Raw genomic sequence first — 26726 nt, 5'->3', positions numbered from 1 at the left:
GAAGGTCATTCACTAGGTCCCCCCGTGTTGTTCTGGGATTTTTGCTCACCGTTCTTGTGATCATTTTGACCCCACGGGGTGAGATCTTGCGTGGAGCCCCAGATCGAGGGAGATTATCAGTGGTCTTGTATGTCTTCCATTTCCTAATAATTGCTCCCACAGTTGATTTCTTCAAACCAAGCTGCTTACCTATTGCAGATTCAGTCTTCCCAGCCTGGTGCAGGTCTACAATTTTGTTTCTAGTGTCCTTTGACAGCTCATTGGTCTTGGCCATAGTGGAGTTTGGAGTGTGACTGTTTGAGGTTGTGGACAGGTGTCTTTTATACTGATAACAAGTTCAAACAGGTGCCATTAATATAGGTAACGAGTGGAGGACAGAGGAGCCTCTTAAAGAAGAAGTTACAGGTCTGTTGGAGCCAGAAATCTTGCTTGTTTGTAGGTGACCAAATACTTATTTTCCACCATAATTTGCAAATAAATTCATAAAAAATCCTACAATGTGATTTTCTGGATTTTTTTTTCTAAATTTGTCTGTCATAGTTGACGTGTACCTATGATGAAAATTACAGGCCTCTCTCATCTTTTTAAGTGGGAGAACTTGCACAATTGGTGGCTGACTAAATACTTTTTCCCCCACTGTATATACATACACTACATTACAGTAACGATCCCCCTCCCCCTCTCTCTATCTCGCTCTCTCTCTCTCCCCCTCTCACTCTCTCTCTTTCTCCCCCTGTCTCTCCCCCCCCCCCCCCAGGTAAAGCAGCCAGAGGGCTGTTGTGGTGTCTGGGGACAGGCTGGTACCAGCTGGTGTCTCTCATGTCTCTGTTCAACGTATTCTTCCTGACCCGGTTAGAGCCTGCACTACTGTATCTAACTATGTGACCTTAGACCCCTGTAGTTCTCAGAAATATGTAGATGACTTTTATTGACCTACTATTGTCCTTTGTTATCAAAGGTTGTAGATTTAACTGTGGCTGTGACTTGTTTGTTATTGGACAAGTTTAAATTGTACCTCCCTGTTTCAGTCTGTTTTATTCTGTTTGGTGCCTACTGACCCTGTTATCATTGTGCATGTTTGATACATATTTAGGACCGTTCTTATCCAGGCTCTGTCTAACACAATAATTCTTAATTAGATTGAATTATATTTTGGTTATATTTAGGCATATGTCATTTCTTCAGATGAAATGTCATAATGAAAACAAAGGGCCAGGGTAGATGGGTTCTGTCAGTTAGATGCACATGAGAGATATGATGATTGAATTATTTAGTCAACTTTTAAATATTACATTTTGATTCAATTATTTCTCTCTCATCTGACGAAGGAAAGGTTACAGTGTCTTATCAGGTTATGTTTTACGGTGTGTGTGTGTGTGTGTGTGTGTGTGTGTGTGTGTGTGTGTGTGTGTGTGTGTGTGTGCGTATCTCAGGTATGTTTTGCTCACTGTGTGGGTGTCTTTCAGGTGCCTGCCCAGAATGTGGAAGCTTCTTCTCTTCCTCCTTCCCATCCTGCTACTCCTGTGTGAGTAACGGTGTGCTCACCTGACGTAACCTACTTAACACACACACAGGCCGATCTGTCAGCTGTGTAGCACCAGAGCTGTTAACCAGCCCCCCAGAGCTTGCTCCAAATCCAGCCCCAGATCTAGGTCACTCTTACTGGGCACACAGCTACAGAACCAGCCCTCTCTGTGGAACAACTCTCTTACACTTTTACACACTGTACTTTCTACACTAACAGTCTACACAGAAAAGCACTGACTTGCATTGACTTGCATTCATAAACCCACAAGCTACTATCAAATCCACAAATTCATGCATAAACACCAAAAAAACTAAAACAATACAAGCCTAAGAAACAACAGGTGCTATACCAATAAAGCTTTCACTGCATTCACAGTAAAGACAGGCCGGTTGTTGCATACTGTAGCTCCTGTTGATTAATTTCCCTGTTTCTCTCTCCTCTCCTCTCAGGGTTTTGGTTCTGGGGTCCGTCCAGTTTCCTCTGCTACCTTCCAGCCATAAACCTGACAGAGTGGCGCTCCAGAGTGGTGTCCCCCTTCACCCTCTCATCATCTACCCTGGTCCCCACCCCCACCACACCCCTGGAGCAGACCCCCCCAGCACCCCCCGGCCCACAGGCACAGGTAAGAGAGGAGCTCGCCTGAGAAGCCTGAGGGCGTCTCTCACAGAGTGGGGGGGAACTTTGTGTCTGTATTGTGTGAATATGGTAATTCATGACATACATCTGCCTCATGAATGTTGGACTAAAACAAGCTTTTTTGTTCTCTCTCCCACTCTCCTAACCTCTCACTACACTTCTCTGCCGCAACCTGTCTCCCCTTCTCTCCCCGTGTCCCTCCTTTATTTCAGTCTCTCCCCTATCTCCCCCTACAGCCAGTCCTTCCCCCCATAGTCACCGTGGACACAGAGAGCCTGGAGCGTTTGGAGCGGGTGGAGCATGGTCTGGCCCTGCTGTGGGAGCGGGTGCAGCGGGGGGACCAGAGGCAGGAGCAGCGTCACGGGGACACCCTGGCCCAGTACACCCTCCTGAGGGAGCAGCTGGACAGCCAGACGGACAGAGACAGCCTGGGTCTCTGGGTCTCTGGTCTGCTGGAGCACAGGATCACCCTGCTGAGAGGAGAGCTGGAGCAGCAGGAGGCCTCACACAGGGCACAGGTAGGGATGGCTGTCAGGGTTGAGGAAAGGGACTGGGGCTGGACACCAAAGGTGTTGATAGGACTGGGACTTGTAGTTATAAATGGGGTTGGGGCTTGGTGGCAGGAATGGGACTGGGACTTGTTGTTAGGAATGGGGTTGGGGCTTGGTGTCAGGAATGGGGTTGGGGCTTGTTGGCAGGGCTTAGTAGAGGGTTGAGCTTCAACATTTGAATTGATAATTACAGTGAGGGAAAAAAGTATTTGATCCCCTGCTGATTTTGTACATTTGCCCACTGACAAAGAAATCATCAGTCTATAATTTTAATGGTAGCTTTATTTGAACAGTGAGAGACAGAATAACAACAAAAAAATCCTGAAAAACGCATGTAAAAAATGTTATATATATATATTTGCATTTTAATGAGGGAAATAAGTATTTGACCCCTCTGCAAAACATGACTTAGTACTTGGTGGCAAAACCCTTGTTGGCAATCACAGAGGTCAGACGTTTCTTGTAGTTGGCCACCAGGTTTGCACACATCTCAGGAGGGATTTTGTCCCACTCCTCTTTGCAGATCTTCTCCAAGTCATTAAGGTTTCGAGGCTGACGTTTGGCAACTCGAACCTTCAGCTCCCTCCACAGATTTTCTATGGGATTAAGGTCTGGAGACTGACTAGGCCACTCCAGGACCTTAATGTGCCTCTTCTTGAGCCACTCCTTTGTTGACTTGGCCGTGTGTTTTGGGTCATGGTCATGCTGGAGTACCCATCCACGACCCATTTTCAATGCCCTGGCTGAGGGAAGGAGGTTCTCACCCAAGATTTGACGGTACATGGCCCCGTCCATCGTCCCTTTGATGCGGTGAAGTTGTCCTGTCCCCTTAGCAGAAAAACACCCCCAAAGCATAATGTTTCCACCTCCATGTTTGACGGTGGGGATGGTGTTCTTGGGAGTCATAGGTAGCATTCCTCCTCCTCCAAACACGGCGAGTTGAGTTGATGCCAAAGTGCTCGATTTTGGTCTCATCTGACCACAACACTTTCACCCAGTTCTCCTCTGAATCATTCAGATGTTCATTGGCAAACTTCAGACGGGCCTGTATATGTGTTTTCTTGAGCAGGGGGACCTTGCGGGCGCTGCAGGATTTCAGTCTTTCACGGCGTAGCGTGTTACCAATTGTTTTCTTGGTGACTATGTTCCCAGCTGCCTTGAGATCATTGACAAGATCCTCCCGTGTAGTTCTGGGCTGATTCCTCACCGTTGTCATGATCATTGCAACTCCACGAGGTGAGATCTTGCATGGAGCCCCAGGCCGAGGGAGATTGACAGTTCTTTTGTGTTTCTTCCATTTGCGAATAATCGCACCAACTGTTGTCACCTTCTCACCAAGCTGCTTGGCGATGGTCTTGTAGCCCATTCCAGCCTTGTGTAGGTCTACAATCTTGTCCCTGACATCCTTGGAGAGCTCTTTGGTCTTGGCCATGGTGGAGAGTTTGGAATCTGATTGATTGATTGCTTCTGTGGACAGGTGTCTTTTATACAGGTAACAAGCTGAGATTAGGAGCACTCCCTTTAAGAGTGTGCTCCTAATCTCAGCTCGTTACCTGTATAAAAGACACCTGGGAGCCAGAAATCTTTCTGATTGAGAGGGGGTCAAATACTTATTTCCCTCATTAAAATGCAAATAAATTTATAACATTTTTGACATGCGTTTTTCTGGATTTTTTTGTTGTTATTCTGTCTCTCACTGTTCAAATAAACCTACCATTAAAATGATAGGCTGATAATGTATTTGTCAGTGGGCAAACGTACAAAATCAGCAGGGGATCAAATACTTTTTTCCCTCACTGTATGTTCAGATTAGTGGTTTTTATGTAGGGTCAGATTTCAGTCCGTTCTGCTTAGTAAGCATTCCAAACTGACCCCTATTACTTATTACTGAATTCCTTACTGTTTACTTCTGGGTGACCTTTTCTTTTCCCCTCCCTCCTCTCTTTCTCTCCCTCCTCCCTATCTCCTCCCTCTCTCCTCCATTCTCTCCTCCCTCCCTCCTCCCTCTCTCCTGTGCAGACTGAGGAGCAGAGGGTTCAGCAGCAGCAGAGTCAGGAGACACGGCTAGCTGAGCTGGAGGTGCTGCTGCAGGTCCTGGCTTCTAAAACTGAGGTAACGTCAGTTACTAAGAAATACACACTATACCACATTACCTACATATCCCAATACATACAGGACCAGTTACATGTCATGAAATTTGAGACTGAGGAAATGGTCTATGGGAAATGCACACCAGACTATGAATTAAACCCTGTGAGATCAAATGAATACATCCAGGACCATAGGTTACCTCCACAGCTCATCTGAACACCACTAGATCTTAGCAGGCTAACAGCTAAGCTTGAGGTACAGTCTCACACGCGTATTACTGACTGACACATACAAGACCCACGCATAGGAATACATACAGGAACATTCCGGTTCTGGCAGCTGATCTGGATAAGCACCAGTCCATACATGCGTCCCCTCAGGCAGTTAATTTGAATACATACAGTATGACACACACTCATACAAGTCTAGTCGTCTGATACACAGGAGTCAGCATGTCCCTGTCCATTTAGGTTAATTGTGATGACATACATGCCTGTGCTGAAAGTGTTCACGCCAACACATGCTGTATGTAGCTTATTGGTCATTCATTTATATTACAGTACTGTACATTTGAATGAGGTTGTATTTCAGGCGGTGCAACAGAAACGGCAACCAGAGAAGGAGACAACCAGACCTGCCTCTGTCAGGTAGGTTCACTGTCACTGGGTTAACCTCCGTAGATTATTTTTTACATTTACATTAAATTTACGTCATTTAGCAGACGCTCTTATCCAGAGCGACTTACAGTTAGTGCATACATTATTATTTTCATACTGGCCCCCTCGTGGGAATCGAACCCACAACCCTGGCGTTGCAAACGCCATGCTCTATCAACTGAGCTACCTCCCTGCCTGCCATTCCCTCCCCTACCCTGGACGATGCTGGGCCAATTGTGCGCCGCCCCATTGGTCTCCCGGTTGCGGCCGGCTACAGCAGAGCCTGGATTATATAGTGCAGGACTTTTCTACGGTTTACAACTGCTCTCCATTTCATCGTGAAATAAACTCTTGCACACTGATTCTCTTCATTTGCCCCACAATGTTTTAATGGATCACCAAAACAAATGTTTAAACCCAATGAAGGTCTTATGACTGAAACATTGGTCTAAGTGTTCCTTTATTAGATCAAACAATAGAGACAGTGTATTGGAGTTCATTTTTTTACAGCATGCAGGGTTGCAGAATCGTCAGTTTCTCAAAATTCCCAGGTTTTCCAGAAATGCCGTTTAGAAGATTCCTGGAATCAGGAGGGAAAAGCAAGAAGTCGGGAAATCTTCTAACCTGGATTTCTGGAAAATGGGGGATTTTGGGGAAAGTTAGACGAATTATGCAAACCTAAGCAAGTGTAATAGAGACTCTCTCTCTTTCTTACTCTCTCTCTCTCTCTCTTTTCTCCCCCTCAGTGTGCGTGTGGACCAGGAGGCCCATGATGCTTTGCTGGCGGAGGTGCAGAGGCTGGAGGCGGAGCTGGGTCGGATCAGGGGCGACCTGCAGGGGGTGATGGGATGTCAGGGGAAATGTGAGCAGCTGGACACAATCCAGGAAACGGTGAGAATGAAAGACAACTGTCTGTTTACTGCTTTTAGTGTTTACTATACCTAGTGCTGATATAGCTAGTCTTTATTATAGTAGTTGTACATTACCTTTGCAATATAATGCAATTCTTCCAAATGACAGCCTGTACTGTACTGTGCTGTTATTGAACTGAACTTATAAACTGGGTTGTTCGAGCCTTGAATGCTGATTGTCTGACAGCCGTGGTATATCAGACCGTATACCACGGGTATGACAAAACATTTGTTTTTTTCTAATTACATTGGTAACCAGTTTATAATAGCAATAAGGCACCTCGGGGGGTTTGTGGTATATGGCCAATATACCACGGCTAAGGGCTGTATCCAGGCACTCCGTGTTGCGTGGGGCCTAAGAACAGCCCTTAGCCGTGGTATATTGGCCATATACCACACCCCCTCGGGCCTTATTGCTTAATTATACATGAGGGTATATGTATTCTGCAGTTACAGCCCCTCACACATTGTCTGTCTCACCTCTCCCTCTCTCTCACCTCTCCCTCCCAGGTGTCTACCCAGGTGTCAGCCCAGGTGAGGCAGGAGCTGCGGGCCCTGTTCTACGGCTCTGACGACCAGGCCCATCAGGGAGAACCAGACATCCCAGAGGGTCTCCTCCAGTGGCTGTCGTCGCGCTACGTGAGCGGGGCCGACCTGCAGGCCCTCCTGGCCTCCCTGGAGCTCAGCATCCTGAGGAACGTTTCCCTGCAGCTGGAACAGAGCAGGGCCGAGGCCCACACGGAGGCTGAGGCCAGGGCTGCAGTCATCACCACCCAGACCCAGTCTATTACACAGAGTGTCCAACATACCGCCGTGGGCGAGGGACTGTCTGAGGAGGTACAACACATACTCCACTATAGGGACTCTTTGTTGTTGTTAACCCAGTGCTTCACGCACTCATCAGAACATCGGAACAACTTTATTATCATGCTTTATTTCATGAAGATGGACCGGTTTCCTGGACCCAGGTTCTCCATAGAGCATGCTTTTGACTTCACGGTCCGTATCCACAAAGTGTCTCAGAGTAGGAGTGCTGATCTAGGATCTGACCATATAACCTTATTCATTATGATCTAAAAGGCAAAACTGATCCTAGATCATTCAGCACTACTACTCTGATATGCTTTGTGAATAGTGGACCAGGAGTAGGTTTAATTTGGGTCTTGGAAACCATCTCCTTCCTATATGATGTACTTTCACTATATGATGACTGTTAGGTGGTCATTGTCAGTGAGACTAGGAGTCGTGTGTGAAGTTGCACGGCAGAGTCTCTGCAAAAGGTATCCCACCATACACACATCCTAACCCCCGTCCCTGCCTCTCTCTCCCCCAGCAAGTGCAGCTGATCGTCCAGAATGCCCTGAAACTCTACTCCCAGGATCGGACGGGCCTAGTGGACTACGCCCTGGAGTCTGGAGGTAAAGAGAGGCCTCTCACTCTGTTTACATGAACAGAACCACCCTGTGGGTTAGGGCCAGCCTGTTGACATGTCCATGAACAGAACGACCCTGTGGATTAGAGCCAGCCTGTTGACATGTTCATGAACAGAACCACCCTGTGGGTTAGAGCCAGCCTGTTGACATGTCCATGAACATAACCACCCTGTGGGTTAGAGCCAGCCTGTTGACATGTCCATGAACAGAACCACCCTGTGGGTTAGAACCAGCCTGTTGACATGTCCATGAACAGAACCACCCTGTGGGTTAGAACCAGCCTGTTGACAAGTCCATGAACAGAACCACCCTGTGGGTTAGAGCCAGCTCCATGATGGTGGTTCAATGGGAAGGATTAGCCTAGCCATTAGCCTAGCGTTACAGAACTATACAGCAGCCAGCCCTGAGGGTGCATCCCAAATGGCACCCTATTCCCTATATAGTGCCCTACTATAAAGGGAATAGGGTGCCAGGTCAAAAGTAGTGCACTAAGGGAATAGTGTGCCATTTCAGTATGAATGGTACTATATAGCAGTAGTGAAGAGGGTAGTATGGCTTTAGAGGCCAAAGCTCAGGTTGTCTGTCTCCATGGACAACAAGCCTGTTGTTTGTCATACTAATGGCCTGTATGGATTGGACAGGCACAGGGGGATCCATTAGATACACCACAGATCAGATTAGTAGCCAGATGAACTGAGTGGTCTGTGACGTTTGTCTGTGTGTTGTATTTTGATGTGTGTGTGTGTTAGTATTATATCATGTATGTTGTGTGTTTCATTGCATTATCCCTGTGTATGGTCAAATGGCTTTTCAATACAGTTTCCCCACCCCAGAGGTGTGGTTCAGGCATTAGGATTTCTAACTCATATAAACATTTGGCCTAAGATCGAATAAGAATGTATTTCTTTCCCCCATTCTTTCATTCGTTGATTGATTAATTAATTGATTGGTTGATAAAAAATATGAAGATCCACTTATTCCCAGAAGATAACACTCATAAACCTTAAGACTTGTATTTCCAATGTGGTCTTCTTCTTGGGTAGAAATAGAAAGGACACTGTTGTGGTTGAACTGTGGTTCTGATGTAACGTGGTCATGTGTCTGTGCGGTCAGGTGGTAGCATCCTAAGCACGCGCTGCTCGGAGACGTACGAGACCAAGACGGCCCTCATGAGTCTGTTCAGCGTGCCCCTCTGGTACTTCTCCCAGTCACCCCGCGTTGCCATCCAGGTGAGCTCTCCATTTCAAACGTTCAGAAGCTTTATTGTTCCGGTCACAAAGGCAGTGTACAAATAAAAATACTTTCCAACAATAGCTGCAATCCAGGAATAACTGCTGAGCTGCTTAGAAGACACTGATTCAATAAAGATATTCTTCAAAGAAGCTTTCATTTTCAACACCACCAGGGGACATTGTTTCCTCTTAATCAGTGTTTTTATTTGTAGATAACAGCAAATGTTGAAAAGTGTTATTTCAACAATTACATCGTTAGTCAAGTACATTTGAACAGGACAGGGAGTATCTTGTTGAGACTGATTAGAAGACATTTATCAGTGATTCTAACATGTCTTACTATCTCTCTCTCCCTCCCTCCGCCCATCGTCTTTTCTCCAACTCTTCCTCCTTCCTTCCTTCCCTCCTTCCTTCCCTCAGCCTGATGTGTATCCAGGGAACTGCTGGGCGTTTAAAGGTTCTCATGGTTACCTGGTCATCCGGTTGTCCCTGAGGATCCTTCCCACAGCCTTCTGTCTGGAGCACATCCCCAAGGCCCTGTCCCCTACCAGCAACATCGCCAGCGCCCCGCGCAACTTCACAGTATACGTAAGACACACACATGCCTACCTACTGGCAATATCAGCAACTACATGGAGTGCCTTCTGTTGGTCAGGTGCTATCTATGGTCTCAGCGTCAGTAGTGTTTAGACTGGTACTCTCACTGCTCAGCCTCAATCTCCTGCCTGACATCACTGACTGGTTTCTGTGTGTTTTCAGGGTCTGGATGATGAGTATCAGGAGGAGGGAAAGCTGTTGGGTCAATACACCTACCAGGAGAACGGAGACTCAATGCAGAAGTTCCCTGTCATGGTAAACACAAGAAATGACATCAGTTTCTACACACTCATGTGCATGTGCCAACAAACACACACAAAAACCTCTCACCATCCTACATACAACCACTGCCCTCTGACCTCTCTCTGGCTCTTTTTTTACTTTGTCAAAAATCTTTGTAAAAATCAGATACTTTGAGATCCAATACGTATCACTCCTTACTATGTCTCTTCCTTCCCTCCAGGAGAAGAACGACAGGGCCTTCCAGATCATCGAGGTGCGGGTGCTGACCAACTGGGGTCACCCCGAGTACACCTGCCTCTACCGCTTCAGAGTCCATGGAGAACCACGCATCCAGTGAGGGAGGATGGCAGCAATTTGAACTGCCAGTCAACAGAGACATACATATCATCCTATCTGTATATAGTACTGGACATATTTTCTAAATGGAGGGGGCTGGGAAAAACTAGACATTTTTTATATAGACGAGGAACTTCAGAAGTGTCGGGATGGGTGTTTGATTTATGATAGAATGTGTCCAAGGGGATGTTTTGTTTTACTCAGTACTGAAATGATAAAATAATGAAAGAATGAACTGTAATGAAACGTCAGGGAATGTGAAAGAGAAGAGAAGAGTGAAGGTGGAAGAAGCTCGGTCCCAGTCCCCCCTCCTTAAACCTGCTCTTGCACTGAATTAGCCCTCCAGGTCAAAACCCTTTGGTTTTTTGGAGGAGCATTTTCCTCTGCCCCTCTCACACAACCACAGGAGTCTGTGACCTCGAGATGGAAACAGATTACACACATCTTTTTTTTATTTCCTTACACATCATGTCTGTTTTGGTTGGTGTTTTAATCATGTTTTATTTTTAATTGGATGTTTCTTTGGAGACCCCTTGTGGATTCTGATGGAATTTCAGAATCAAAGCCACAGAACTGGGCCTAAATGACATGTATATAGGCCTCACACACCCTGGGCCTACATGACACTGTATAGGCCTCTCTCTCTTCTCTTGATCCAAAGCTACTTCTCTCTGCTGCTGTTGGCTGATCAGTCTGCAGGGCCAGCTAATGTGGTCAGTGGACACTCACAAGACACAGACAGGACTGCTACCGTTCTCTGGAATCAACAACACTACCCATTCACAATGATTTTATGCATCCACACAGCCATCAAAACTAAGCTCTATCTCTCTCCTATAGAAAATGTTACACACATGGACAGGCTTTTAATGAGTTGATACATGTTTATCTCAAGTCCAGACAGGAGAGTGTTAACGAGAATGAGACTGACAGCCAATGGTTTGGCTTCTTCTAGGGCAGAGAGCCAATGGTTTGGCTGCTCCTTGCACAGTCATTATAACATCCTCTACTAGGGCTTCTACTCCGGGAAATGTCTAAACGGGATCCTTGGGATGTCCCAACTCTGCCGTCACCCCATTGAAGTTGAGGTTAGGGTTAGGGTTAGGGTTAGGGTTAGGTAAGGGGTATGGTTAAGGTTAGGATAGACATCCCAAGGATCCCGGATAGCATATTATCCCTTCTACTCCCTGCAGGAATGTAATCTGTATATTTCATTGTTAATAGTTGGTCCTTTTAAAAATCTGATTTTATCAGTGTTGCTTTATGAAAAAATCATTATTGTTATTATTGTTCATATTTCTATTATTATTGTTATTACCCATTGTACGTGTAATTATGTTTGACTTTTACAGTTTTTGTTGAGAATAATGACAAATGATGCCTGTTACAGCATGTAAATGAAATGTGTGTTGCACAAGTCCTCACTATTTGTGGGGGAAAAATAGATGGGGTAGCTATAAATTTGTTTTTTTGTGTGGACCGGCAAGTCTAAATGTACAGAAAATTATTTCATGATCCTATTTATTTTAAAGATAATTAGTTACTGCAAGATAGGACTTGGTGCAATGTATTTTTATCAAAAATCTTTTCAGTGCATTTTGGAAACATCTTGGGACAGTACAGATTTGTTTTTCATTTGTTTTTCAATAAATATTTTTTTGTTTTGTTGCCGCTGTCATCCTGAGATAGCTAAACCGCATTTGGAATATATTCCTAAAGAATTACATTTCGAGAGCTTTTGATGCATGTGATATTTTACCTAATAAAGACTGTATTGGTTTTTTATTTAAAAGCTTCATTATTTGGGGTCAAATCTGGGGGGATAGTTGTGGTAGCTGCATTATTTGGGGTCACATCTGGGGGGATAGTTGTGGTTTTGGAATGGCAGCAGGGAGAGGATGAGAGAAAATGTTCCATTAGTTCACAGCTGTCAAACTCATCCCATGGAGGGCTGAGCGTCTGCAGGTTTTCACTCCTCCCTTGTGCTTGATTGATGAGTCAAGCTTACTAATTAGTAAAGAACTCCCCTCACCTGGTTGTCTAGGGCTTAATTGAAATTAATAAACAAAAACCTGTAGACAGAAGGCCCTCCATGGAATGAGTTTGACACCCATGCATTAGATGGTGAATGCCCTTAGAATAAGAGATCACTATAGGGTAGGGGTACTCAACTCTTACCCTACGAGGTCCGGAGCCTGCTGGTTTTCTGTTCTACCTTATAATTCATTGTACACACTGCGTGTCCCGGGTCGAAATCAGTCCCTGATGGAAAAAAATGCAGAGGAACTGGCTTTGAGGTCCAGAGTTGAGTTTGAGGGCTTTTCTTCTGATCACCATTTTTAGTTGTATTATAAGTTTATACGCCCACCACATGAATCCTAATTCAAATGGCCTTTGATATAACCAAGTTATTATAAGCTTCATTGCTCAAAATACAGAGTAGATCATAAGTAGGAATGATAGAGTTTTATTAATGCCCCGGGCATGACCCGAGTCGATCGTGTTAGCGTTGATTGCATTCGATTTGGAATCGGGCTGCCTCCCGGGCGTGAGCCAGGTGTCCGGTATGGCCGACCGCAAAGTCGGCTCAAAACAAAAGTCATGTAACTAAGCACGTGGTGTGATGAGTAGGATTCTGTGTTTTCACATGCAAAATGGATTGCTTTTGATGAAAACGCTTTATCTCCCTTCCCAATTAAAACTAGTTAGAAAATTCAAACATTTATTTTATGGAAAAAATATGTTGTATGTTGCTGGACGATGCACCATGCTGCCTTGTTGACAACATGACTGAGCGTCCCGATGATGTGACGGGGCTTTGCCTAATTTAACTCGGGCCAGTGTAATAAAACTCCCTCATCGCTTCTGTCTGTCTGAGTCAGCTGTAGCTGCTGCCCTCCAGTGCTGAGGTGGGAGATTCTTCTAAGAACAGCCCGTGCTTGTTTGCCATTGGTTTATTTTAAAGACTTGTTGTGCCATTATACATATTTTCTAATGGTGTTTATAATTCGTTTTTTGGGTTCAGAGAAATGTGTACTTAATCCCAAATATTCCTTGTAATTGTTTTTTTTTTTTTACCGGAAGTAGGAAGATACGTTTTTCCTTGACAACCAGCAATGCGTTCTTAGCAACTGCCTCAACATGGCAAAAATTATCGGTGCTAAGAAATCATTGTGGCAACAAGTCTGTGAAGGTAAGGTATGCTTCGCTTGAGAGTTAATTGAAAATACCGATATGCATGTTATCGACTAAAATAGGCACAAATATTTCGTTTTCATTGTTCTGTGCAACCAGAATATGAGTCGGAGCAGCCCAGTCCACCAAGCGCTGCTTGGACAGACAGTGGTTCAGTGAGCACTCATGTCTCCCAGTACAGCGCCAGCAAGCACACTCCTGTCTTCTATGGTCTCCTGGCAGCTAAGGTAAGGCGGCCAACTATAATTGCACTTGAGTAAATACAATTCAAAAAAAAAAGAAAAAAAAAAAGAAAAAAAGAAAACGATATGTTTGTCTAAATGGTGCTGTATGGCTTTCTAGGTTGCTGTGGATGATGACCCTGTGAAACATTTTGACCCTCTTCTGAGCCACCCTGCCCTTGCTGGATACTCTGTCTTGGACAAACCTCCATCCTCCTGTCGCAGACAGCCTCTGACCACACACCCTGCATCCACTCCCCAGCTCCATCAACGTGAGTTTCAAACTTAAAACTGTAGCTTCTTTGTATGTGCTAAACATACTATGGCCTCTGCCAAGAGGTCTCAAAGTTTATGGCACAGGAAGTAGGCTAGTGTCCTGTAGCCTCAGTGTTTCTGGTGCAAGACCCGATACTACTCTTCCCCCTCAATCCCTACACATAATCTACGCTTTTATCAGGAACAATACTTTCTTGTTTAATTAACACTCAAAGCACAGTAGAGGATAACAATGTTTCAAGTCTGTCTCAATTTTACTCCCCAATAATAGTACCATAACAATGTTTTAGGCTACATTTGGAGTGAAATGTTCCTTTGCATGGCAGAAAGGCCACTCTTCCCCCACTTGTGTTGATCCATTCCCATGTCTGCCCCAGGCCCAATCACCCAGTTCCTGGAGGGGTCCGTGTTCCCAGTGCTACTGCCTGGACTGGAGGCCATGCTGAGAGAGGCCCAGAGACAACACTGCCTGGAGGTACTGGCACTAGGTCTATGTCACACAATAACACTAACATGATATAATGGCCATTTACTAGACATCAATGTGGCCCTGCAGAACACTACAGACCACCAAACTACAATACACTACAGTATTTTAATAGTTTGCCTCCCGTGACTGTAATACATAAAACAACTTTGAATTATAGAGTGACATGATCTATGATCACCTCTTATAAAATATTGTCTCTAACATATGATGAATACCAACACCCAAAACTATTACTAGGACTTATTTAATCCCACTTCAAGCACTGATTATACTATGATCATGATGATTATACTGTAGCCTACTTCTGTAGAGCTCTGCTGATTATTACACTACAGTAACACTGTGATCCTTTTACCTGTTTTAGAGGAAAAGAACAGCATTCAACGCTTGTGACTTCCTAACTGAGTGGCTGTATAAGTAAGACTGCTTGCCTACCTGCCTACCTGCCTGCCTGCCTGCCCTCTTTGCTCTCTTCCATTCTCAGTTGATTTAGTAAAAAGCTTTGACAATGTCTCTGAACTTTCTGCCACCTCTTTGTCTTCTGAGTGCTAAGCCATTGCTTTTACCATTTTTAAATGTTTTTTTTTTGTCTGTCTCTAAAAATGTATTGGTGTTACGCAACTATGACTGTAGTTTGTCTTTGTGTGAAACTAAGCTCAATCTTCTGTCTGCTACTGTCGGTTCCAAAGCCTTTTCTTCTCTCCCACTGCAGTCGGAACCCCCGCCGGCAGGGACAGGCCCCTGTGGACTTCCATGAGATCCCATTTGTCAAGGACTGGCTCAGGATACAGTGAGTTGCAGGAGACTTAATAAAGTGTAGACGCAAACTCCACACAGAGCAAGAAGGTCATCTCAGAAATCACACATATTATGTATGCATGTACACACACACACACACACACACACACACACACACACACACACACACACACACACACACACACACACACACACACACACACACACACACACACACACACACACACAGTGACACAAACTTGCACCTTAGGCTGATGCTGCCCTTATGAACACAGGTGACTCACACGCTGCCCTCTCCTCTCTCCACCCCCCCCCCCTATTTCCCTCTCCCAGTCCCAGGCCTCCCATCCCTCTCTCCCTACTGCTGTCAGACCAGCAGGCTGCTGTTCTCCTCCAGTCCTTCTGGCGGGGCTATAAGGTGAGTGTTGTTGACAGTAAATTAAAGGTCACTGTTATTTTAGATGAGAAATAGTCTTATACCGTTTTAAAGGGTGTCAGTGCACAGTGTGTAAAGGGTTAAATGCTCCACTGTCCCCTATTTTGGTGTGTGTTAGTGTGTGTGCGCGCACACGCTTATGTGCGTTCTTTTACGTGTGTGCATGTGTGTGTATTATTGTGTTCAGTTGTGTGCATTTGCAGGAGCTGGCCAGTGCCCCCATATGAAACAAACATATTGTGCAATCCCATTATTTTCTGGGTACAGCGTGATTATGTCATCAGTGATGCGCTGCCTAATTCCTTCCTGTGTGGGTGATCTTGAGTGCTCTGTTATGGATAAATATAGACACTAATGCTGTAATTCGCTCTGGATTAGAGTCTCATAAATGACAAAAAATGTAAATACACACCCATAGTCACACTTCTAATCAGACAAGTCTCTGTCTGTCTCGTCTATCTACTAGACACTGTTTTTGTTGTCTGTTTATGATGTAACCACAAAAGACCCCTTTTTTACACACACACACATACAAACACACACAAACACCAAAACAGCCCCTTTTCTTCTCTTGCCTTTGACTCTGTGATTGCATGGGAAAATCCAGCCATAAATAAATAAATAAATCTCCTCATTGTCAATGTATACTGAACAAAAATATAAACGCAACATGCAAAGTGTTGGTCCCCTATTTCATGAGCTGAAATAAAAGATCCCAAAAATGTTCCATACTCACAAAAAGCTTATTTCTCTCAAATCTTGTGCACACATTTGTTTACATCCTTGTTAGTGAGCATTTCTCCTTTGCCAAGATAATCCATCCACCTGACCAGTGTGGCTTATCAAGAAGCAGATTAAACAGCATGATCATTACACAGGTGCACCTTGTGCTGGGGACAATAAAAGGCCACTCTAAAATGTGCAGTTTTGTCACACCACAGATGTCTCAAGTTTTGAGGGAGCATGCAATTGGCATGCGGACTGCAGAAATGTCCACTAGAGCTGTTGCCAGAGAATTTAATGTTAATTTCTCTACCATAACGTTGTTTTAGAGAATTTGGCAGTATGTCCAACTGGCCTAACAACCGCAGACCACTTCTTCAACTGCCACCCAGACAGCTAATGAAACTGAGGACTATTTATGTCTGTAATAAAGCCATTTTGTGGGGAAAAACTCATTCTGATTGGCTGGGCCTGGCTCCCAAGCGCCCCTGCCCAGTCATGTGAAATCCATAGATTAGGGCCTAATGAATTGATTTCAAATAACTGATTTCCTTATATGAACTGTAACTCAGTAAAACTGTTGAAATTGTTCCATGTTGCATTTATATTTTTGTTCATTATAAATGATTGAGGCTTGATGATGCCAGCTGTGATGTAGATCTGTCATGTCCAATCAGGCTCTGCTCAAGTGGGCTTGAAAAAGAAATGTGGTGGGCAGAGCAGAGCATGCCGAGTGTGTGTGTGTTTCCGCGTGTCCCTGTGTCCTGTTCTGCCAGTGTGGCCAGAGGTAGGCTGTATTGGATCTCTTGTGTTATCGCTTGCTGTATTTGGTTGTAATTCCTCTCCTCAACAGGAGGTGGCGGTAGTGAGTCGGTCATCTCTCATTGACTCCATGTGTTTATCCTACTCTGACTGAGGTGAGGTTCAATAGGGCGAGGGATAGCACTGCATACTCTCCCCTCTAGAAGTTTAGGGAGGGAGTGGAGAGAGACGGCTAGGAAAGCACTGCTAAAAGGCTTTTTCAGCGATGATCAGAGAGGGAGAGAAGGAGAGGAACACTGTTAGTGCTGTTTTGGAGGCTTAACTAGGGCGTAGTGGTAAGCCCTCCCAACTCACATATACCCCTGGTGGCAGGGGGTCTGAGCCCCATCTCGGCCACTTCAGTGTCTGAGATACTACTTTATGATACCCCCGCACTGTTCTGTCAATGAAATATATATATATATATATATATAAAATATGTATTTTGCAGGCGGCAGTGTTGTGCTGGTGCTGAGGTATTGGACTGTATCAAAAGCTGGGGCTTGGATTGGCTTGGGCTGGGGAGGTAGGACTGTCATGATAGGCCTGAAGCTGGTGCTGAAGAGACATTGGGCTGTGCCCTGAGTGGTTTGTTACCTGGGGCTCAAAGCAGCCACAGCCAGCAGAGCAGAGACAGCAGCAGCATGTACAAACACAGTCAACTGTGAACTGAGAGAGCTGCCTGTGTGATGCTCCGATGCTCTGCACAGTGCCATCATGCTTCAGAGGAGTGTGTTTGTGTGTGGCTCAGCGGGGTGGAAACAGTGTATGTGAAGCTTTGCAGTAGACGTCAATACTATTCTCCTCTGTCGTTCTCACCTCTATCCCTTTATCCATCCTACTCCTTCCTTCCTCTCTCATTCAATCCCCCCTACACCATACTCTCCTATTCCTCCCTCTATCCGACTATCTCTCTCTTTCTCTCTCTCTCACTCACTTGGCTGAGTTATGTAACCTGCCTGACGCAGCGTTGACTGCAGAGGAGGGGTGTGTGTGTGTGTGTGTGTGTGTGTATGTATGTGTGTGTGCATACGTACGTATGTATGTGCATGTGTGTGTACCCCTCCCTCCCTCACCTCTTTCATTGACAATATGTGTAGTTGTTACCAAAGGATGAACGGCCGGCATCAGAAACACACATTGATGCCCCACAGCAGCCAGTATATCACAGAGCACCCAGTCAGACAATGTTCTTGTCTCTCTGAGCAGCACAGGCAGATGCTAGGCTGAACACTAAAAAGAGAGATGCTACGACACAACACATGTTATGTAATGTACTTAGCTAACACACCATAGCCATAGTCCAGCTAGCCATAATCCTCCATCCTTTAACTCCTGCTAGGCACAGTGCAGTACAGTACTGGAGGTACCCTTCAAAGTGTAAACTCCTCTTTTCACAGTCCCCAAATCCAGAACAAATTCAAGAAAGCGTACAGTATTATATAGAGCCATTATTGCATGGAACTCCATTCCATCTCATATTGCTCAAATGAACAGCAAACCTGGTTTCAAAAAACAGATAAAGCAACACCTCACGGCACAACGCCTCTCCCCTATCTGACCTAGAGAGTTTGTGTGTATGTGTTGATATGTAGGCTACGGGCCATGTATCGTACATAGGGAATAGGGTGCTGTTTGAGACACAGCCAGTGATGCAGTGAGGAACCACAAGGCACTTGGATGAACCCTGTGTGGCTCACAGGAAGTGCAGTACCCTAGGGCAGAGCGTGGTTCTCCCTGCTCCTCTCCATCCACCCCTACATTCCTCCATGGCCCGGCTCTGCTGGGGATGAAGGGATGAAGTAGTGCCTGATCTGTCTCTGAGCTGCCTCAGACTCTCCTCTCCTCTCCTCTCCTCTCCTCTCCTCTCCTCTCCTCTCCTCTCCTCTCCTCTCCTCTCCTCTCCTCTCCTCTCCTCTCCTCTCCTCTCCTCTCCTCTCCTCTCCTCTCCTCTCCTCTCATCTCCTCTTCTCTCCTCTCCTCTCCTCTCCTCTCCTCTCCTCTTCTCTTCTCCTCTCTTTTCTCCCACAGACTTGGAAAAAAGCTCTGTCTCAGCTAGACTGCCTGACAGAGAGAATAACACTTGAAAGCCGTGTGTGTGTGTGTGTGTGTGTGTGCATCTGCGTATCTTTGTGTCAGGTATTTATGTCGGTGTTTGTGGTTTTGTGTGTGTGTGTGTGTGTGTGTGTACACGTGTGCGAACAGGTTTTCTTGGGAAGACTCTGACTTGGAGCGAGGATACCAGCGGGGATTAAGCTGGATGGGGTCTCACTGTGTTTTTGGTGTGTGTGTGTGTGTGTGTGTGTTGTCTCGCTCATTTATATAATCACGTTTGAAATGCCCATCCTTCACACATGCCCAGGGTAGGGACAACTCGCTCACATGTTCAACTAAAACACACACAGACAAACACATACACCCTCATGTGCACACCAAAGTACACAATATACACATATTCAAAAGATTAGGAAAGGCGCACTAATGGTTTGATACACAAAAAAACTCATCTGTATGTAATGAAACAGTCACGTGTACAGACATGATGCAGTACTAAACTGAATCCATGATGCACTTGAGCCATAACAAAACGTCCCCCTGGTTAACTAGCTATCTGCATTGATATACACAGACACTACCATCACCCATCCTCTTTCTTCCTCAAGTGCCATACCGACACACACACACACACAAACATGCACACATGCGCACGCACACACACAAACAAGACAGACTGCCCCATCGCTCCCCCTCCTCCCCCCACCTGACCCTCACCCCTAATTTCCATCTCTTTGGAATCTCCCATCAGCAGAGGGGTTGGTACTGCGTAATGACACCCACTGAATAAACCATGGCTCCCCCTCCCCTACCCCCCCCTCCACCCCAACGCCATGGTACGGCCTTACGTAACAGGCCCACTTTCACAGCCACACACTCACAGTTAGACTGCAGCTAGCTACGGCTAACCACTAACTAAGGCTATACTGGGGAGAGAGGGGGAGAGAGGGAGGAGGGGAGGCTGAGGAACAGGAGCGAGATGAAGGAATGGGAGCAAGGGGTGGGAGGGTGAGAGGTGAGGGTAGAGAGAGGGGAGGGTAGAGAGAGTGAAAGGAGGGATGATGGGAGGAGGGGAGAGAGACGTAAAAGGGACACACTGGGGAGAGGGAGGAGAGGGAGAGAAAAATGGGAGCAAGGGGGAAGGGTGAAATGAGGGAAGGAGAGGCAAGAAGTGAGGTGGGGATGGAGAGGAGAAGAGAGAGGAAAGATGGGAGAGAGAGAAGGAGGAGGGGAAGGAGAATGGTATAAAAGAAAAGGACAGATGGGCACAAGGAAGAGAGGAGGTGAGAGTGGCAAACAGGAAAGTGGGTGGGGATAGAAAGATTAAGAAAAAGAAAGGCAGGTGGACAGACAGACAGACAGACAGACAGACAGACAGGGAGTAGGAGGGGAGAGAGGAGAATGGAGAGCAGGAGGAAACGGGTGAAGAGGGACTCTGAGAGAAAGGGAGTGAGAAACAAAGGCCTAGTCAGAGTGTAGGGGGGCTGGGAGAGAGGAGGATTCAGGGACATGTTCTATTCAGCTACCATGCAGCAGCTATTTGGAACCTCATTGAAAGCTTGGAGGCCACACAGAAACACAGGGAAAGACCTGGGAAAGGTTCCAGGAAAAACATGCTCTCTCAGTATTCTGGATTTTGGCCCACCATCCACATTATCCTCTGCATTATTATCCACATTATCATCAACATACAATAGCTGAAAGAGCTGGCACTGGCAATGCCTTCAGTTTACTTTCAAACACATCATTTTATCAACACGGGAATCCGCATGAAAGTTAACTACCCATCCTATTGCCAGCAGCGTACAGTACACACACACACACACACACACACACACACACACACACCCACACACACACACACACACACACACACACACACACACACACACACACACCCACACCCACACCCACACACACACACACACACACACACACACACACACACACACACACACACACACACACACACACACACACACACACACACACACAGCTGTATGGTATTCTGGAGGAAGGAATCTATATTGAGGTGTGCCTGCCCAGTCTGTTTCTGTTCCAGCTGCTCCAGATTGAAACCCAGTAGGATACTACCAGAGAGGATTTGGACCATCTGTAGATGATACTGCCTGTTTTAGTTTGATTGACTGTGGATTCAATCAAGGTCAAACACAAGACTGGTCATTACAACTTTTTCTGACTGTGTGTGTAGGTGCGGGCCCGTGCAGATGTGCAGGAGCTGCGCCAGTGGCAGAGGGAGCTTAGAGAGGATAACCGTGACATCGCCAAAACGGTCCAAGAATTCTGGGCTCACCAGGAGAGCCGGGGTGAGAGAACACACACACACACACACACACAGGTAACTGATAAAATAATGGAAACACTTGAGTATATGAGGTAGGGATGGGCACAGTTATTTGGATATTCGAATGTCCGAATGGACGTTAGTATTTGATTATACATTTTTGAAGAAGAAAAAAATGATGTGTCTATTTTAACAATGAAAAGGCTTTGTCTAAATTGTATTATCTATGTGACATTGCTACACACAAGGATATGCCATGACATTTGACATTCTTAATTCAATAAAACAATCTTTTGAATGTAGTTTTTATGACATGCGCCCCATAAAAGTACATACCGTAGTAGCCTATACGGGTTTCACGCGGTTGTTATTGTCGGCCAATCAAAGTGGTACTGTCTACATTCAGTGGCTCCATGTGTAGTAAGCAACATGGGAGATCTCTAATCAATGCAAAATGGAATTAAAATGACAGAATTAAGTTAGTTAAATGAGAACGAGTAGGCTACAACTACGAGTAACCATCAGGTAGGCTGTTGTTTAATCTGAGTGGAGTTGCTGCTGAGGAGAGAGCAAGAGAGCGAGAGAGTGGGAGAGAGGGAGAGAGGAAAGGAGAGAATGAGGGCAGGAGAGGGGGGGGAAGAAATATGGGAAGTGAAGGAGATAGAAGAGAAAATGTCTGCAGGGTTCAGGATGTCTTTGTGTGACACACAGAGGGGGGGGGGGGGGGGGGGGCATTGCACACGTCTTCAGAAAGAGAGGGAGACAGGAAAGAAGGAGAGAGAGAATGAGGGAGATGAAAATGTCAGCAGGGCTCAGGGTGTGTGTGTGTATGTGTGTAGTGTAGAGCAGCTGGGAATGTAAGCCCTATTCCAGAGAGAGAACCCTGAGCCCTTAATGGCTGACTGGCTGGCATTCCTGGGAGAACAACACAGCTATGTCCTTGACAACACACACACTTTACAAATATACAAATGAACACACACAGAGACTGACACACACAAACATAACCACATACTCAATACATACAGAAGCACAGATTACAATGCAAAGACAACCAAAACCACATACATGCAGAGAACGTCTCCCTCACATACACACATACAAACAGATATGCTGAAACATACATACACACAGGCAGATGTTTTAAAAACCCTGCACATAGCATATGTCTACCTTTGTTTTAGACACACAAACACTCCACTCACACACACATCGGTGTTTTCCACATTGACCACCACATTGAGGCACACATTCCAAAACAACAAAGGCATGCACCACACACATCCAAATAGCTGTGGAGCAGCGAACATTCTTACACTTCCTGGTACACAACAGTCCTGCTGCGTGAAGCGAGTGCTGACCTGACATTCTAGCAGGGGGCCTGGGGAGGCTGTGGGAGCACAGAAACACACCTGACCTTATGTTCTCAATGGAGATGGATCTCTCTATCTCTCAGCATCAGCACCTGTTGTCAATGGAGACCTCTCTTTAGTCTCTACCTCTCAACAGCAGCACCTGAATACAGTATTCTCAATGGGGAGGTACTTCTCTCTATACCTGACTACAGTGTTGTCAATGCAGACCTCTCTACCTCTTCAACATAAGCACCTGACTACTGCGTTCTCAATGGAGACCCCTCTTTCAACATCAGCACCACAGCTTTGTACAGTACTTGTGTGTGAGAGAGACAGGGAAAATATGAGTTAGAGATAAAGAGATACATACAGAAAGAGAGGGGAAATAGTGGGAATGGGTAAAGGGGGGAAGGGGTAGAGAGAGAGACCTTGCTGGGCTGTTTTTGCTGAAGTTGCAGTTTGTTTGTAGTTTTTTTGCCCGTTGTTGTTTTTGGGCGTAATGAAGCGCGAGCAGAGCAGCACACAGTGCATAGTGACGAATGACACAAACCACAGGACAGAGAGAGAAGAGGGGGAGTGTGAGAGAGATGGAGAAGAGAGAGAGAAAGACCTGAAAGAGAGGCAGAGGAAAAGAGAGAAATAGAGATGGGAGAGAGAGAGGAAGGAAGAGGGAGAGACCTGAAAGAGAAAGGAGAAAATAAATGTTAACTGTGTGATACAGCAGCTGCTGCCAGGCTGATCTCATCTGACCCAGTACCATACGATACCCATTCCACCATTACACACTTCACAGGCTGAAACACAAGCGCTGGAAATGGCCTAAAGACCTCACAGGCTAAAACATTTAAAGACCTTGCCATTAGGGCTGTGACGGTCGTGGAATTTTGGATGACGTTTATTGGTCAGCCAAATGACCGCGGTCACCGTTACAATCATTTGAATAGCACATTTTCGTTTAAAAAGATGCACATTTCCTCCTCTACTCCGCGCCTGACTGCATGTGCTGCTGCTGCAGTGAGGGGGGACTGGTTTGCTACAACACCTTGCTTGTTTCAGCAAGGAACAACAAAGTTTTATCACGTTGTAAAGAGTCCATGCTACCATGGAAACGGACTCAACCACAAGAATGCCCGACCATCCTGTCTTCAGTCAGCTGTTCGTTCCACACACACCCAAACATTGTTATGGTGGTTATGTAAATTACTTAAAAACTTCACCGTCTGAAACATAAGTCCTGGAGAGGACTTAGATTTGAAACATTATCACTGGAAATTGAACTAAAGACATTCTGAAACATAAGCACTGGAAACAAGCAGGAAAAACATTAATACTGAGGCCCTTGTTTCGACAGGGTTCTCAGACATGGCCGCCACATGTGGCGCCTGGAGGTCAGGGGTCAGCTGACAGGTGCAGAGCTCAGCACCACATTAATCTATCTCCTCGTGTCCTTGACCTCCTCGTTTATCATGTGAGGAATGTATCTCTGATGACGGTTCAGTGAACACGACAACATAACAAAGCTAGCTATCCCATAGCTTGATAACTCAACAACAGGGTTGGGGTCAATTCCATTTCAATTCAGGACATAAACTAATATTCCAATTCCAAATCAAATTTTTCTCAATAATTTTTTGGGTAACATTTTCATTTACTTCCTGTTTACTTAAATGAATTGAAGTTGACCCCAAACCTGCTCAACAAACACTGTCATTACCCAGTGGTGGAAAAAGTACCCACTTTTCATACTTGAGTAAAATTAAAGATACCTTAATAGAAAATGACTCAAGTAAAAGTGAAGTCACCCAGTAAAATACTACTTGAGTAAAAGTCTAAAAGTATTTGGTTTTAAATATACCTAAGTATCAAAAGTAAAAGTAAAAGTATAAATAATTTCAAATTATATAAAGCAAACCAGACGGCATCCTTTTCTTGTTTTTTATTATTATTTACGTCTAGCCAGGGGCACCCTCCAACCTCAGACATAATATACAAATGAAGCATGTGTTTAGTGAGTCCGCCAGGTCAGAGGCAGTAGGGATGACCAGGGATGTTCTCTTGATAAATGGGTGAATTACACCATTTTCCTGACCTGCTAAGCATTCAAAATGTAACGAGTACTTTTGGGTGTCAGGGAAAATGTATGGATAAAAAGTACATACTTTTCTTTAGGAATGTAGTGAAGTAAAAGTAAAAGATGTAAAAAATATAAATAGTAATGTAAAGCTCAGATACCCCAAAAAACCACTTAAGTAGTACTTTCAAGTATTTTTACTTAAGTACTTTACACCACTGTCATTACCACAGTGTAAACATAGCAAACCAACATAAACAACATTGTGTCTGTGACGTCTATAACACAAATTATTTTTTCTCTCTCTCTGTGTTTGAGTATTGTAACTGGTCAAATATAAAGCACTCTATTCAATTCAAGAAAGCTTTTCATCTATGATGTCATGTCTATTGTCTATTACTGAGGCTAACAATAGAACAGGCCTGGCAGCTGTCACCATGAGCTAGTGTACAAACCTCTGAATCGTGTGTGTGTGCATGTGTGTGTGTGTGCGTATGTGGATAAACTGTATGTTTGGTTTATTTTGTTATATTTTGTTCTATTCTTCCCTAGTGAGCTCGGCCCTCAATGACCTCAGGGGGGACTCCACCACCCCTCAGACCCCTCAGCCCAGCGGTGGGTACTCCAACTCGGGCGTGTCCATCCAGGTGGTCTCCCCCACCCCCCAGAGCACCGTGGTCCACACCCCCACATTCCAGATGAGTCCTGAGAGCACCGAGTCACTGACCTCCAGCCTGCAGGGAGTAGAGGAGCTGACCAGGGAGGAGAGGACACTAACTGACTCACTGACCCTGCCCGAGGCTGCTTCTGCTACGCTCACTGCATTAGCCACCGCTATGGACGCCTTTTCCCCATCCTTAGGGAGCCACTGAAAGGCCATAGAGACTGAGACGATATGTCCCCCAAATGGCACCCTATTCCCTATACCAGGGCTGCCAAATCCTGGTCCTGGAGGGCTGAAATACTTCTGGTTTTCATCCCCTCCTTCTAATCAGGGACTAATTCAGGCCTGGGACACCAGGTGAGTGCAACGAACTACCAGGTAGAAACTAAAACCAGAAATGTTTCATGTTCCAGGACCAGGATTGGGCCTGTCCTATACAGTGCACTACTTGACCAACTACCTGTCTCTCCATATTGTTTGTGTGGCTAGGGATCTTGCCGACTACGCCAACTGGTCAAAAGTAGTGCACCTTACAGGGAATAGGGTGCTATTTTAGCAGAGCACGGCAGAACATGACATGGACATCATCAATGTTACATCAAAATCACCACCTCACAGAGAATACACTTTTACACACTATTACTGACACACTACTGATGAAGAGTATAGGTTACACACTAATATTATAAACTGTATCGATAAGTACTGTAAAGATGACTAGACACTCTGGTAGTCACCAGCACAATGGCTTTGCTTCTAATCACCTCTCCTTCATAGCGCATAGAAAGATACAAATATTTCCTGTATTTGTCACTTCTTTTTTCCACGAACAGGGTGATAATAATGCTTCGGCCCAGGAAACAGACAAATGTTTCCACTCAAAACAGGAATTTAGGGCAGAGAAAATGGTGAGAGCAGATGAACAGAATAGCATGTTCTTTTGTGTCCTGCGATTCAGGAAGCTGAATGACCCTGTTGATGGAAAGAGGATGAGAAAGAGAGTTCTGAGAAGAGTGATCTCTCAGTGACTGAGAGCAAGCTGATAAACAGTACAGCAATAAAACACTGAAAATGACTAGATACAGTGTGATGTATTTTACTCATGGACCTTTTAGAGACCATTGACAATCCATTGGTTTTGAGAGTGTAATTCAGTGTATT

General features: G+C 45.3%; 2 protein-coding genes across 2 annotated transcripts in view; both read left to right on the top strand.

Moving 5' to 3' along the window:
* The window catches only part of LOC311150149 (SUN domain-containing protein 1-like), a 45358-nt gene extending 33359 nt beyond the window's left edge, over positions 1–11999 (top strand). The window contains exons 12-24 of the mRNA XM_084187455.1: positions 758–851; positions 1467–1525; positions 1978–2150; positions 2377–2682; positions 4735–4827; positions 5398–5453; positions 6209–6353; positions 6884–7210; positions 7707–7791; positions 8920–9035; positions 9459–9626; positions 9798–9890; positions 10099–11999. Of these exons, the coding sequence (XP_084043581.1) occupies positions 758–851; positions 1467–1525; positions 1978–2150; positions 2377–2682; positions 4735–4827; positions 5398–5453; positions 6209–6353; positions 6884–7210; positions 7707–7791; positions 8920–9035; positions 9459–9626; positions 9798–9890; positions 10099–10215 (1832 nt within the window). The 3' untranslated portion in view covers positions 10216–11999. The remainder of the gene's footprint in view (positions 1–757; positions 852–1466; positions 1526–1977; positions 2151–2376; positions 2683–4734; positions 4828–5397; positions 5454–6208; positions 6354–6883; positions 7211–7706; positions 7792–8919; positions 9036–9458; positions 9627–9797; positions 9891–10098) is intronic.
* A 1356-nt stretch (positions 12000–13355) lies between these two features.
* Positions 13356–25773, top strand: LOC311104181 (IQ domain-containing protein K-like; the record flags this gene model as incomplete). The annotated part of the gene is made up of 9 exons (XM_084145874.1): positions 13356–13407; positions 13509–13636; positions 13752–13902; positions 14284–14381; positions 14761–14813; positions 15109–15186; positions 15489–15573; positions 21383–21497; positions 25454–25773. The coding sequence occupies 9 exons, from the start codon at positions 13356–13358 to the stop codon at positions 25771–25773; spliced, it is 1080 nt and encodes a 359-aa protein (XP_084002000.1).
* Positions 25774–26726: the final 953 nt, after the last annotated feature.

This window comes from Coregonus lavaretus (genome assembly GCF_964263955.1).
Source record: "Coregonus lavaretus genome assembly, chromosome: 2".
Taxonomy (NCBI): Eukaryota; Metazoa; Chordata; class Actinopteri; order Salmoniformes; family Salmonidae; genus Coregonus; species Coregonus lavaretus.
This window is presented reverse-complemented; position numbering and strand designations above follow the sequence as displayed.